The 14,110-nt window shown below is 35.6% G+C and overlaps 1 protein-coding gene across 1 annotated transcript; it reads right to left on the bottom strand.

The window, feature by feature from the left end:
* Positions 1-2,838: 2,838 nt before the first annotated feature.
* LOC118742923 lies at positions 2,839-4,049 on the bottom strand. Its single transcript, XM_036475351.1, has 6 exons — positions 3,894-4,049; positions 3,773-3,828; positions 3,590-3,694; positions 3,277-3,489; positions 3,043-3,199; positions 2,839-2,979 (listed from the first exon to the last, which is right to left on the bottom strand). Exons 1-6 carry the CDS (start codon positions 3,979-3,981, stop codon positions 2,855-2,857), a joined length of 744 nt encoding a protein of 247 aa, XP_036331244.1. The 5' UTR covers positions 3,982-4,049; the 3' UTR covers positions 2,839-2,854.
* Positions 4,050-14,110: the final 10,061 nt, after the last annotated feature.

Here is a 14,110-nt window from a genome sequence, read left to right as displayed (position 1 = left end):
GAACACTGAATTTCAATACAGGTGAAATAAGCTGATGCCAGATAAAACTTTGTGGCTTTGCGTGACAATTATAACTTTGCCAGCAATGCGCCAGACGCAAAAGCCACAATGAACGCCAAGAAAACAATTTTGTTTTGCTTTTTTAATCGTCCGTGTTGCTGTGGACTTCATATACATAAGTATTAAGCATTCGAAATATCAGCAATGTAATTAAATTGTATGTTTCTGCACGATTGCTCGAATTCGGATGAAACAATATAAATATTAAACCGGCAGATTGTTTCCCATCTTTTCGCTTCGCGCTGCAGCTGCAACGATCTGTGTATGTACGTGGCATGCTTTGTGCATTTTCATACAATTCATCTCATCTGTCACGCAAAGCGAAGTAAGCGTTTTATCTGGCATCAGCTTTACACATCATAAGTTGCGTTCCAGATGCTTCACGATTTGCAGGATTTGCAGGAAAAGCTGTTTTCTCCATTAATAAACCTTATGCAAGGTGGTAACCTGGACCGACTTCCTGTAAAAACCTGCAAATCGTGAAGCATCTGGAACGCAACTATAATAATCACTAATTTTGGCAATCCGGAGATACTGATTTGCAACTAACGTGCGCATGCTTTATGTTAATACGTTATGCAAGCCTCCTATTATAGGTTTCTATATACAATTGAGGGATTCACAAAGGTATTGTAAGTGTCGTATTGTTGTATGTCGTAAACTTTAAAAGCTTAAGTAAATGCTTAGAGGACTTGAAACGACAACCAACTATTATTCATAATATGACTTTGATGGTACTTTACGAACCCCTTTAATATATTTTTTAGGCGTTTAAAGTTTACAACATAAAACAATACGACTCCATTGTGAATTCCCCAAACACGCAAATATACATAAGTTGTAAAGCAATACACCACCTCGGTTCCGCACATTGCACACAAAGGTTTTTATTATTAACAAAAACCACTGCATATAATACTTTCCCAACATTTTTGCTGCTGGCGCTTTCAGTGACTTAGGGCCAGTTTAAACTTAAATTACTTAAACTAAGTTTATATTGAACAGCTGGTTGGCATTTGATTGATTGGCCAATCTTAGTTTGAACTAACCAGCTCGAGAGTTTAAGCCACAACCGTGAACTGAAAAACTGGCCCTTAATGCAGTTTAGTCTTTTAAACACCCAAAAGGATTGAAAGCCGAAATTTTTGGAAAACACGGCACAACACAGATCATGTCTTAAGACTAGATTCCACACCATGATTTTAAAGCATTCCGGCTTTCTACATTTTTGTTTGCACACAAATCCTAACTTCAATAAAGTCACTGAAAGAGCCACAAGCCTGTGCAAAATTTTGCACAATTTACATATGTCACTTAAATCACTTTTTATCACTTCACTACTAATACTTCCTTTAAATCAACACGGCCAGTCCCAAATTTTGCAATTTATTTGCTGAAAAATATAATAAATTATAGAAAATATAACAATTTTAGTTAGCTCACCTGATTTCAGCTACGAAAATGGCAACGAATTTGCAAACAATAAACGAGTTCTTTTTCATGAGTTCTTTTGTAAGTTTTAGTGATGCACTTCTTCTGTGAAAAGTACTTGTGCAAAAAAGTAACCATATAAGATTGAATTGACACCGCGCGGTATAAAAGCGCATTTATCGTACGTAAATATGCAATGCAGAACTAGGATTCTACAAGTCAATTAATTACAACAATGGTATCTAAAAATGTTGGGGAAATTCTAAATTGTTTGAACTTTTGCTTCAATACCGGGTACTTTTAATATGAAATAATTACTTCCAAGACATGATTTCCTCATCACAAATCTTGTTGTCATGACAACAAAGTTATTATAGCATTGGCTGCAAATGAGAATGTATTAGAAAATAGTAAAATATTTGTGAATGTGTTGGGGTTTGTGCGTAAAGTGCTCAGCAGTGTCTTCCCTGCAAGAACGATGACAGTCATTTGACCGGTCATGTGATATTCAATTGTGATAACAATTTCTGTCCATGCCTGGAAGCAAGTTTCTATCACATTATTAAGGTCAAAATGCAAAAATTGATAGAAACATTTGTGTTCGTGTGATGCTGCATCCTTTTCTAACAGACTAGTTATAGAAACTTGATCAGCATATAGCCGCACTGTTTACTCGAACGGTGTTTGGCATATAGACTATAATCATCAATGATGGAAATATTTGTCAAGCATGACTAGCATACTTGATGTAAACATTAGGCCATTGTGACCGTCATACGTGATATAAAAATGATGCAATTGTGACCATCATACGTGATATAAAAATCATGCAATTGTGACCATCATAGCTGATGTAAAAATCATGCAACTGTGACTATCATACCTGGTGTATAAAACATGCCATTGTGACTATCATATGTGATGTAATAATTAATCAACAATGATTTCTCATGTTTGATATAAATATTGATAACGCGTGTTAATCACAGTTGAGTCAAACATTTTCTACAAATTAATAAATATGTATACTTTGTTCAATAATAGAAAATTTTAACATATTTTCACAAGTTTTTAAATGATAAAGCGTTCAATTACGCAAAATCTGGTAATAATTTTTTGTTATTGAGCAAAGGTATTACAAGTTGTCTTTCAATTTGTTGAAAATAAGGTTTATTTAAAACACATAACGATTTATAATTAAAAAAATAAGTCAATTCATTTCATTTTTATGGTTTTTTTTAGGTTTTTTCTTTCTTTTTAATTTTCGTACTTATTTCATTTCAAATTTTATAATTATTATTATTATTATTGTCTTTTTATTATAAATTATTATATGTTTTTATTTATATTATTTTATTTTACATTATTTTGCTGTATTTTTATTTTTGTTGCGTAGATAAGTGCGCTGCTTAAATCTATGATGACTCAGCAAAATAGATTTTTTAACGCTGAGCTCGAAACTCCTCGATCCTTGTTTTTTAAATACGTCTAAATTAAATAAGAACAAGTTATTAATAATTTTAACAGTACAAAGTTAACTGTAATGTATACTTCGCAAAATGGTATCGATGAGTGCCAACTTGCAAAGGGACTTTTTCTCCCACCTTCCGTCCCAGTTAAACCCCTGTAGCAGCTCGTCAGAAAAAATATTTCGCATTATGGTCGCGACGTCTTCAGATGCCCCTTTGACTTTGTGGAGGAATTTCGTCTTTAAAAAAGATTAAAACAAAGGAATTATGTAGATTCCAACAAGGGATATTCTAGAAAAATCTTTGATTTAATTACCATTGCTTGGGCATACTCCGGGCATTGCAGTTTCTCCTCGACTTCAGCGACTGCCGTCTGAGACTGCAGCGGCAACGTGCTCGCGATGTCGTCCAGCTCTTTGTCCTGGGTCTCACCAGTCATGCGGAACACCGATTCCGTCACCTTTTTGAGCATGACCTTGCACTCGCTTATTGCCTTATTTTGTGCAAGCATTTCACTCTTTTCAACAATCTGAAAATAAAGAAATTTTTACGAAATTATATTTTAATAAATCGTAGAATCGAGAAAGTAAATATCAAAAGAAACCAGCATAAGGATGTCAAACACTTACTTTGAGGTCCATTGCAATTATCTTGTCGCAGATAAGAGTTTGGTTGTGTACCATTGACGATTGCCCTTCGCTGAGCGTCCTTTGATTTTGTAGGAGGGTGAATTGCTGAAAAGGTTAGAAAAAAATACAGGCAACGTTAAAAATGCATAACAAAAAAAAACACCCCTAGAATAATAAACTTACGTTTTCCTCAATCTTTTGCAGCCTGTCCCGTATCTCCCTGAGGGCTTCTAGAACATCTAAAATTCAAAAAGTAAATAACCAATCAAATAGAGTTAATTCGAAAGCTTATGATAAAAGTTACCCGTGTCTTGTTGGACCTTTGCTCCTCCAACAGCATATTGTCGCCTCTCAATAATTGAATTGTTTACTAAAAAAATACATAAGTACATATTTTAAATATATACTTACATATATGCATGACTCTATACCCGTGTTGCTGTTAACTTACCACTTTCGTCTTGGGTCTCAAATATGTTGTTAGATGAGCTCATTTGTATATTACACAAAATATATATTATTAAATAAATATATTATATAATTAAAAATTATATTATATAACTAATAATTATTATATGTATCATGTTATATTTATTAATAGTTCGTTATTAATTTATTATTGTATTTTTATTATATGTATTGTATAATTATTATATGTATTTTGTTATATTTACTGATATCTCATTTTTAATTTAATATTGTGTTTATTAATTATATTGTAATTATTTATAATTAGTAATTTTTATTAAATTTTAATTCAAATATGTATGTTAAAATTTTAGATGAGAGTGGAATGCTCAAATTAGTGATTAGTGGGAAAATTTGTGAAAAAGATTATGCAAGAGCGGTATAAGTAGAAACTTCTCCTCGATAGGTATACAAAAGTATTTTAAATGGATATCTTCCATTGAAAGTGTTACTATTTCGTCACCTAACTCACTAGCAAGAACTATACCAAGCCCGCTAAACGACTCTACAGGCAACTCAAAGTAATTTTCAGTTTTTTTAAAAATTTTGCACACCATTTTATTGGGCTCTTGTGACTTTATAATATTGATAACCTTCATAGGTCCTGTCGATTCACTAAAACAAAAACTATCTTTCATTTTGTTCGGATTTAAATTAAATGATGCAAATTTTGACTCGTTCTCTGAATTTAATTGAAGTCCCTGCTTTTCATGAAGTCTGAGATATATTTGCTGAAGGATTTTGTTGGGTTTACTTACAAGTTTTTTTATATATTGCATGAAGTTTTCGAACCTGTATGCTGAAAATGAGTCTAAGGGCCCAAATTGTTTAACGCAATCTGCTAAGTGAAGTAACCCATGAACATTAAAACTAACCAACTCATCACCATATATAATTCCAAAAATATTGACGAAATCTTGTAGCATTTGTTGGGAAACATTGGACTCAATTATGTGAGATTTTTCATTAGACAAAAGACGAATACCACTATGCAATAACAAAAAATGATAATACTGATCACTGCTGATACAATCTTTTAGAACGAATATTCCGGTATATAATAAAAACTGCCTAAACTCAGTCGACTTCCAATTATGAATTTCTTCTAAACTTCTAGATATGCGGACAAACTCTGATGGGACATATTTAGAGATAAAATCGAGCTTCTTGTTTATAATAGTATGATTTTCTTTTTTAATAATAAGTTTAAGTAGTTTCTTAGTTACCCCTAAGTCGACTAGGTGCATACTATCTAGGGGAAACTGCGACACCATTCCAAACCCTGATTCTTCTAAAATGCTTTTTTTTACTTTAAAATTTTCTAGGTGATGAGAGGGATTTAATCGTAATTTAAAACTTGTATCTGATCTTAGAGGGCCGATTTGTTTCTGAAAACAAATCCTATTATTTTTGTAATCACCCACCTGGCAACACTTGGAGCAACCGTTTTTGCCATTGTGTGATATTACTCCTGTCACATAAGCCCTAGCTGGGGAATCACAAACAAACAGACGGATATTAAATTGCAATACATTTTGTTTAAACCCTACTTTAACGCCATTTTCTCTAAGCACCTTTACTTCCGCACAAAAATTCGACATGAAACTATCTAAATTATTTGGTTTTTTTAATCCTGAAAAACACGCGATCATAAAGGGATTGACATTAGGAAACCCTACAATTGAACCCAGGATAGGCCATAAAACTCTGTTCGAACTTTTATAAAGTTTGAGTCCATCAATACCTACATCTATAGAAACTTCAGTTTGTCCGTCTAAGTAGTTAAAAGAGCTCGAAAGAAAAAAATTTTGAATCCCTAAATACAAAAATTCACCACCCGAAATTTCTGAAACATTTATCTTTTCTTTGCTGGTATTTAATAGTGTTTTCGCAGACAGGGGAATATCATTGACTCCTATTTTATGCAACGTTCTCAATAAATCCTCTAAAGCGTTTTGAGAAATATTATTCCTAACAGCCCATGATTTAAGTTCGTCACACTTTTTCTTTGCGTCAATATTTTCTGCAGGGAAACTTAAAGCTAAGGAAGTGGACGCTTCGGGCTCTGCATCCAAACTATCGGTGGCCAAAAAATTACTGATCAGACTTTCATTATCTACTTCAGGTGGTGAAGCTACAGGATCGGGTTCACTTGTGGATATAAGGGGAATACTTTTTACAAAAGCCCTCGAATTTTCTTCACTTTCACTACCCGCACATTCCACTTCTAGCAATCTTTTATAATTTTTAACATTGGACTCAAATGTCCTTTTTTCTTTATAAAGACAATTTTGAAAATGTCTTCTTTTCATTTTTTCACTTATTTTTATCACGCTTCTCTTATTTGTTTTAAATAACAATTTAATGTTCGCTCAAATTTCACGTCTGCACGCTGCCACAATTCCTTCTAATTTAAGCGTCAGCGCGCTTTTCTTCGAACTCCTAAACTGTCATAAAAAATGCAACTCTGTCGAATATATTAGTTGTTTCACTCTCGCATCCACATTTGCAATATCGTAAAAATAAGAGCTTTATGGTCTTTTTTTAACCAACGCAAAAATATTAGAAATATTTTTAAATGTGTTAGTAACAAAAATACCTATGTATTAGTTTCCATCATACAATTCTTGTAGGGTTGTAGGGTAACTACATACATATGCATAAATTTGTGCGTATTATAGAACATAGCATCATCAAATATGATGTTACATGTATGTATATACGGGATGTGTGGGTGTCAACTGTGTGACAGCGCCAGAAACATTGGTGCTGATGACAAATGTCGCAGGGTAACAAACTTTGACTTTGAAGTGTAGCAAACAAGCAAACAAGGTGAATTGAATTATAAAAAGATTTGTAACATTTTTCTCTTTTTGATTCACAATTGAAACTTCTTAATGACATGGTTGCATTGGTGGTTGAGTGAAGCGCGCATTATGTACTTAGGCGATTGTGTGTAGGTGAAGTTTTAAGGGGAAGTAACTGGATATGTTGCTTGAGGAATGGATAATTATGAATTATTTTTGTAAATCGGTATACAGACATACATATGCATGTGAATATATGATTCGTATGTTCATTAGAGTGGTCCACAAAATAGCTTTTTTCCAAAATTTTTTCTCTTGTTGAAAGAGGTGCTGACACTAAAATTTACGTTTCTCTCATAAAATGTTTGTATTTTACTCTAGAATTATTATGTACATATATTAACCAAACAAATGGGTGAGCAACCTTAGAACATTTCAAATTTAAATTAGCTAATAAAAAATTTTTCAAGTTGTAGTTGTCATGGCAACAGTGGCTTTTTATAAAAATCACTAATTTTTTTCAGTTTCAAAGCGATATGGGTGTGCCCCGTTTTCTACGATGACATTTTTATAAAAAAAACATAAGTGGGTGTATACAGTTATTATTATTAAATAAGTAGTGAGAAACTTTTATTTTCTAGTTTATTTCAATCAACAGCCATTTAGTTCGGTTACTTAAGTAGCAATTTTTTATTTTACTTCAGTGCAGAAATATGAAGATAAACGTTCATTGCGAAGTGTTAAATTGTTACAAAAAAATATATAAATACATTTTAATTCAAGTGCAGCTTTCCAAAAATGGGCAACCAGTTCGCCTTCCTTTCCAACCAAATATGGCAAAGTGTCGCGTCGGCAAACAAGTTTAACAATTCGAAATCGCTCAACTTGAAATCAGCAAATATAACAAGAAACATACATACGTGTGAATATATTGAAATATATGTATACGAGTTCACATGCATATAAATTGTTACAAAATAAAAAATTAAATTTTATGCGAAACTTGTAGCGCGGAAAAACAAATTTTCTATATACAACCTTACAAACTGCACAATCGCTCGTACACGCATATAAAATTGTTCGTGAACACACCCAAAAAAGTGTCCAACTGACTGGCGGCCTAGGCATAACAGGTAGTTACGTGATTTTGTTGTTTATGTACACAAAACAACAATGAGTCACAGATCAATGCAGCAGATTGAATTCAATTCATCTCTTTTGCAAAGGCAGATACTTTTATATTAGGATGCATCACTCGCCATAGAAAAAAAAAATCGGTATTGTTTTTTAATCAGAAATTCTGCCGAAATATCTTGGAAAAATATTACGTTTTTCCTGAGCTGAAGCAGTTTGAAAATACCTCCAAAAATCGAGCTTGCTATAATTAAAATAAGATTTTAATAATATGTTTTCTAAAAAAACACCCCAGGAACCAGGAAATAGAAGAGTTTAAACTTAAGACTTCTGCATACAAATTTTAAATAATTTATATCGACTGATTTAAGATAACAAATTTTTGGTAATGCACCCTAATGTACATCGTTTATTTTATTTTTGCTGTATTATTATTTAATTTTTTTTTTTGGTTGCTATGCCGGCTACCTAGCCGTAACTAACGCTAGGCCCAGAAAATGCCTGTGGTACTCTGCATTTTTCCAAGAATCTGTTAGGCAGGAACTTCCCTAATTATTGCTTACGGTTCCCTGGTTTGGTGGAAAACTGTTGAGACGAGCTAAAATAATCTATACAAGGTACAAAGGTCAGGTTTAACATACACGAGCACATACACGAGCATGGACTTATTCTGTATTCTCTCTGTTCAACGCTTATGTACAAGAAAAACTTCAGTATAATGTCTCCATCAAGGAAAGACAAGCAGAATACTGCCTTTACTGAACGCCCCAAACATCTTTTTTTAAAGACGGTGTTTTTTTCAACTGACCTCCAAATCAAAAAATCTATTCGACTACCGAATTCGGACATGGTTTTTCAAGGGAGAATCTTTGTTATCAAGCAGGCGTGCAAGATAATTTCAGCCCCGGATTGATTTGAGGCCGAGCACATAGTCCTGTAGCTCATTCTGATGTGCAGGTTCTTCTTCCAACAAGTGCTTGTTGAGGTGCTAACGTCGACCTAGAGCACATGGAACTTGCTACCGAAGTCATGCTTTGACTACATCAGCAGACAACCCGTCTTACTAAAGAAGTTTCCGGTTTCCAAATTGGCGCAACATAGTTTAGAAGCGACCGTCCAATTGCTCACAAAGGAATATCAGGAATTTGTTGCGCCCTGTACTTTATTGGCAATTTAGATTGTGTACGCGAAGAAAGAGATCATTTTAGGATTTCTAAGTTTCTCCTAGGGGAGAAGACACCGCTCTATGATTCCCCCTATTTAATCTTTCTGTGCTTGGAGGTTGGATCTCAAAATTTTTCTGCCGATTTCGGGTCCCTCAGATAATTTCCAGGCCACCATTTGAGTTCCGACCGCAGAGAGTAGACTGGACCTCGGTGCCTCCTAGTAGCATGGAAAACAAAGGCGGTGCGACGTCTTTAATTTAAAAAGTCCAACGCCACGCAGGGGCGTTTACGTTTACCGCAACTATTTTGCTGGATATTCTGGTATACAATACAAAACGAAAGTTTCTGATACGGGGTTGAACCCAATGCCAGCCTGAATCAGAAGAGGGCAAAGCTACTCTGATGCGAGATGCTACTTTAGGAACAAGCAACATTTGGAAGAGTTTGCCCATCTAAACGGGTTAGATTGGTCGGAAAATCTGAATACTTTGACTTCAATTCGTCGGAATATTTGTTTTATCTATGTTACCGCCCAACTTTGGGCCACGTTAACCGATTTATATAATTCTTTTTTTAAAGGAAAGGTGGTCCCATATTAATCTGGTTTAGATCCCATCATTGGATTAAAATTACTTGTTATTTTATAGGATTTTATTTTACGTATTTCCGTTGTTAAAATTTTTTCGTGCAAAAATTTTAAATAAATTCATCACTTACCGACACACATTTGCGGAATTTGCACAACTCAGTAGCCGTTCAACGTATGTAATGTTTTATTCAACAATCGCCACCACAACGAAAACACCCGCAATGCTCTGTGAAACAATACAAATACAACATTTAGTAGCAGCACCACCAGCGGCTACACCGACAGCCGCAACACCACTCTGTTGGAAGTGATGCGTTGACAGTGACGGAAACTTCTCCCACGACCATTGGCTGCCACCGACAGCCAGCCGCCTAAGTGCGTCCAGGCCAATGAATTTTGCACAGAAAAGCACCAGCTTGCCGCCCTGCGCTGGGCCGCTGCCGTTGACATGACACATTCACATGCCCGTCATCGGTGTGGAGATTTTCGTGTGTCCCTTGTCAGCTTTGAACTGCAGCTGAAACAGTGGCAGTATGGCAATCAGTTTGTTTTGGGCTGTGGAAGTTAGACTGCATGGAGGAGGTTGGTTGGAGAAATTCCGCTCCTCTCATAATTGTCACTGACATGCTGTTTGTTTTTGTTGTTAATGTGCTTTTCTGCCCGACATTTGCTGCTTTTGATATGCTGTGGGTGTTTTGGTTAAATTTGCATATCGTTAACTTCTTTCTCATACATAAGTAATTTGTATCTGTACGAGTACGTTTTTTGTGGTGTCATTTTCACAGATGTGAGATTTCCAAATAAAGTGATAGATGTGAATGAAAAATTGAAGAAAGTAAACGTGATTCTCAAGATATATTGTGAAGTTTTTTTAGAGCATCCGGAAGGCATATATGTCCGTATGTTCATATATGTATACAGCCCGGAATGGTATGAAACCATTAAAATTTTAATTGGATAACCGAGAGCACATTCATCACTGTTAACTTTCACTGATTTAGATTAGGTAAAAGAAGGAAAGTCAGATTGCTTTAAAAGAGCAAATATCTATGCCTCACCTGAAACCCTGATGACTTGAAAGATGAGATCGTAGTCGTTGGCGTCAAGATTTCATAAATAATACGTTCCAGATGGTTATGAGGATATCGTCATTTAGCCTTTGCAACTGAATCAAAGTAATCACTCTATTCTCAGGGATTCTTCAGTTTAATAAATAAATGAAAAGTGAAGTAATCAGATTCAACTTTTTTGCAATGCATGCCAGACCTCTAATTGCACCACGACTGAACAAGAAAAATGCAACCCGCTCGCTCATACAGTGGTGTACGCTTTAAGAGCTTTCGTCGATATCAAATAATTCTGGCCGGTAAAACAACTGCAAGCTTAGCAAACGCCTGCTCTAAATCCGCATTCAATCTTAAATCTATAGGTGTTTAGACGATATATCCAACTGGGGATATCAAATTACCAATCACAGTCGGCTTTTGAAGGAAAAATCGACCCGAAGGCCTATGAACTTTTTTTTTTTGGTTGTGTACAATCGGAGTCCGGTCTTGCCTTGGTCGGAAATCGAGAAATTGTACTACTATGCCCGATCCTTCTTTCTCTTCTTAAATCTAGTTGTAAGGAGTTTATAGTAAACGCTAGACTTAGATTATTAGGCTACATTGCTCAGCCCAACCGACTTTCTCTCCTAGAGAATATTCCATGATGTCGCATGTCACAGATTCAAATAATGCGTATACTAAAATTACTACATCCACGGCATAGGCAATTAGAATGCAGGGTGGTGAAATCTTCGGACGGTACAAGGCTCTTGAGATAGACGGCATCAGTCCAGTGCTACTGACGAAGGGAGTGGAGCTCCCACTTCCACACTTTGCTAACATTATGAGGAACAGTCGAGCACTGGTCCACATTACTGTGGTGTGGCAGAGGACCCACCCGACGGTAGGTAAGTGGGACTATTGTCTTGCTAAATCATTCAGGACGCTAAGTCTCACCTCATTTATGCTGAAAACAATGGAAAAACTTGAGCTGTTGCAACCTTCAGTAAAACAAACTGCAAAGCGTACTCTTCTAAATTTTCCGAGAGAGATAGGGTTTTATCATTCAGGAATAGGCAGACTGACCGCTTCCTCGACCCCGTAGACACCATTAAACCTCCTTCTGGCATGTGTAGCTGTTTCACGCAGAAGGTAGAAGAGCGTAGCGAATCTCTGGTCAGGAGAGGAGCACGTTCACTCGCTTCTCCGGGATTTATTCAAAAATAGACCTACTGGTCGCAGTGCTTCGTTATGTTATCTATCAAGGCCACTACTTTCACTCAACTCGGATTGAGCTTGATTAGATAAGTAGTGGTAAGTAGCGAAATCATTACACACTGAGGCGTATCTCTACTAAAATTACTCGTTAGTATGCAGCTGATACACCCCTCAATGTCTAACTTGTTTTAGTATTTGTGGATAGCTTATATATGGACATTGTTAAAAGTCTTTGCTATATCAAAGAAAGCCGATAGCGTATACTGCTTAAAATCAAGTGATCTCTCAACTGTACTTATGCCTTCGTAAAGCTCCTTCCCGGTGAATCGCCTTTGGCATATTATATCAGTTAAACTGTCCGGCGTGGAGAAACCTTTCGAAAGTCTTGAGAACAAAGGAAGTTATGCTGATTGGGCCAAAAACGTTAGCGCATATGTGGCCTCGCCTCGTCAAATATTGTGATTACAACTCCTTTTTTAGTCGTTTTCTTGCCAAAGAAACGTAAATACTGGTTAGGGGGATATACAATGTTTGAAATATTAAATTTAAAAGAAGTCCAACACGGCACTCAACCAGCTGGTATCAATATTTTTCAGCATACATATTGCCAAATCAGATTAGGCGCGGCATCACCTTTGTACCTATCTACAACATTTCACAACATCCAAGCCGCTGCATACCTGAGTCAAATTGACAGTCTGCCAGCGCCGCCTGCCACACTACATACGAGTACTTGTTGAGGGCAAAGGTAAATAGACGCCACACCCAGGCGCCTGTTTGACCGTTTGTTCGTTTGTCCGCTTTTAACTTCACTATGTATTATGCGCATAAATATTTGTAGCAAATCCGAGTGTGTGAAGGTTATTTTGTAATGCTATCACTGCCCTTCAATGCGGTAGGTCAAAATAGGGTTTGAGTGACAGTGCAAATGGCTTTTGACTCGAGCGGCTGGCATCACTGTAAAATATGTAATTTGCTATTTGTAATTCATATGTATGTAGTTGTAGCGGGATTGTCACTCGACTATGAAGTTGGAGCTCTGTTGTGCATAAATTTTCGCGGGATTAAACATGTGCGTACGGATGTGCGTAAAGTTGCTCGCAGTTGTATCAACGTAATGCGCTGAGCGAGATTTAATAAAAGCCAAATTGGGTCAGTTGGCGCATGAGTGTAGAATGCCTACCATATGTATGTACATTAGAGCGGGTCGAAAAACACGAAATTTTTGGTACGAAAATTGTATAGGTCTTAAGAGGTGCTATTTTAATCTCTTATTCTTTAAAAGAAATGCTGGTTCTCTGCGACAGTATCTTCAGTCTGCGGCGGAATGAGCTTGAAAATTTTAAAATAAGAGTGAGAATACCAATTTCTCAAGTTTTTACATCGAGTTGGGCAGATCAAATCCGGAACTTATTTCCTAACATACAATCATAAAAAAATAAATTAGGCAAATTGAGAGTAAGTAACAACAATATTTTTATCAATTAATCTTTATTTCCTACTTAATTTTTTAATTTATTAAAATATTGATGTTACTTAATTTTAATTGTCCCAATTTATTTTTGATGATTTTATGATAGGAAATAAGTTCCGGACTCGATATGCACAAGTATTAGTAAATATTTGAAAAATTGGTATTCCCACTCTTATTTTCAATATGTCAAGTTCATTCTGCAGACTGAAGATACTGTCGCAAGAATAAGAGATTAAAATAGCACCTCTTAAGACCTATACATTTTTCGTACCAAATATTTTGTGTTTTTCGACCCGCCCTAATGTGCATATGTGATAAACATTGCATACACACATACTTATGTACGTACAAACATACCTGTTATCAATAGTTATGGATTTCTTTGTGACAGAACGCTAGCTTTTATAGCACAACATTGCGCATTTTTTTGGCATTAGTTTTTTTTTTGCAATATTTGTTGACATTACCAGCATTGCGCGCTTTTGCAGGCTTTCCAACTGTTTTCTCCGCCCCTCCGCTATTTATTTTCGTAATTATTTTATTTGTCATTGCAAAACGCTATTGTGTGTAATTTTCTATTTCAGTCAATGCTATTTTCTAACTTTTCACTGCATTGCTT

Source organism: Rhagoletis pomonella, unplaced genomic scaffold (genome assembly GCF_013731165.1).
Source record: "Rhagoletis pomonella isolate Grant_MI unplaced genomic scaffold, Rhpom_1.0 Rhpom_scaffold_00007, whole genome shotgun sequence".
Lineage (NCBI taxonomy): Eukaryota > Metazoa > Arthropoda > Insecta > Diptera > Tephritidae > Rhagoletis > Rhagoletis pomonella.
The sequence above is the reverse complement of the archived record's forward strand: the minus strand, read 5'-3'. Positions and strand labels throughout refer to the sequence as shown.

What these genes read in the sequence shown, in the direction of transcription:
- LOC118742923 (XM_036475351.1), bottom strand. Translation starts at nt 3,981, where the DNA reads ATGTACTTATGTATTTTTTTAGTAAACAATTCAATTATTGAGAGGCGA. An exon ending in TGCAAAAGATTGAGGAAAAC is followed by an intron (nt 3,695 to 3,772) that starts GTAAGTTTATTA and finishes TAACCTTTTCAG; the next exon opens with CAATTCACCCTCCTACAAAA. An exon ending in CGGAGTATGCCCAAGCAATG is followed by an intron (nt 3,200 to 3,276) that starts GTAATTAAATCA and finishes TCTTTTTTAAAG; the next exon opens with ACGAAATTCCTCCACAAAGT.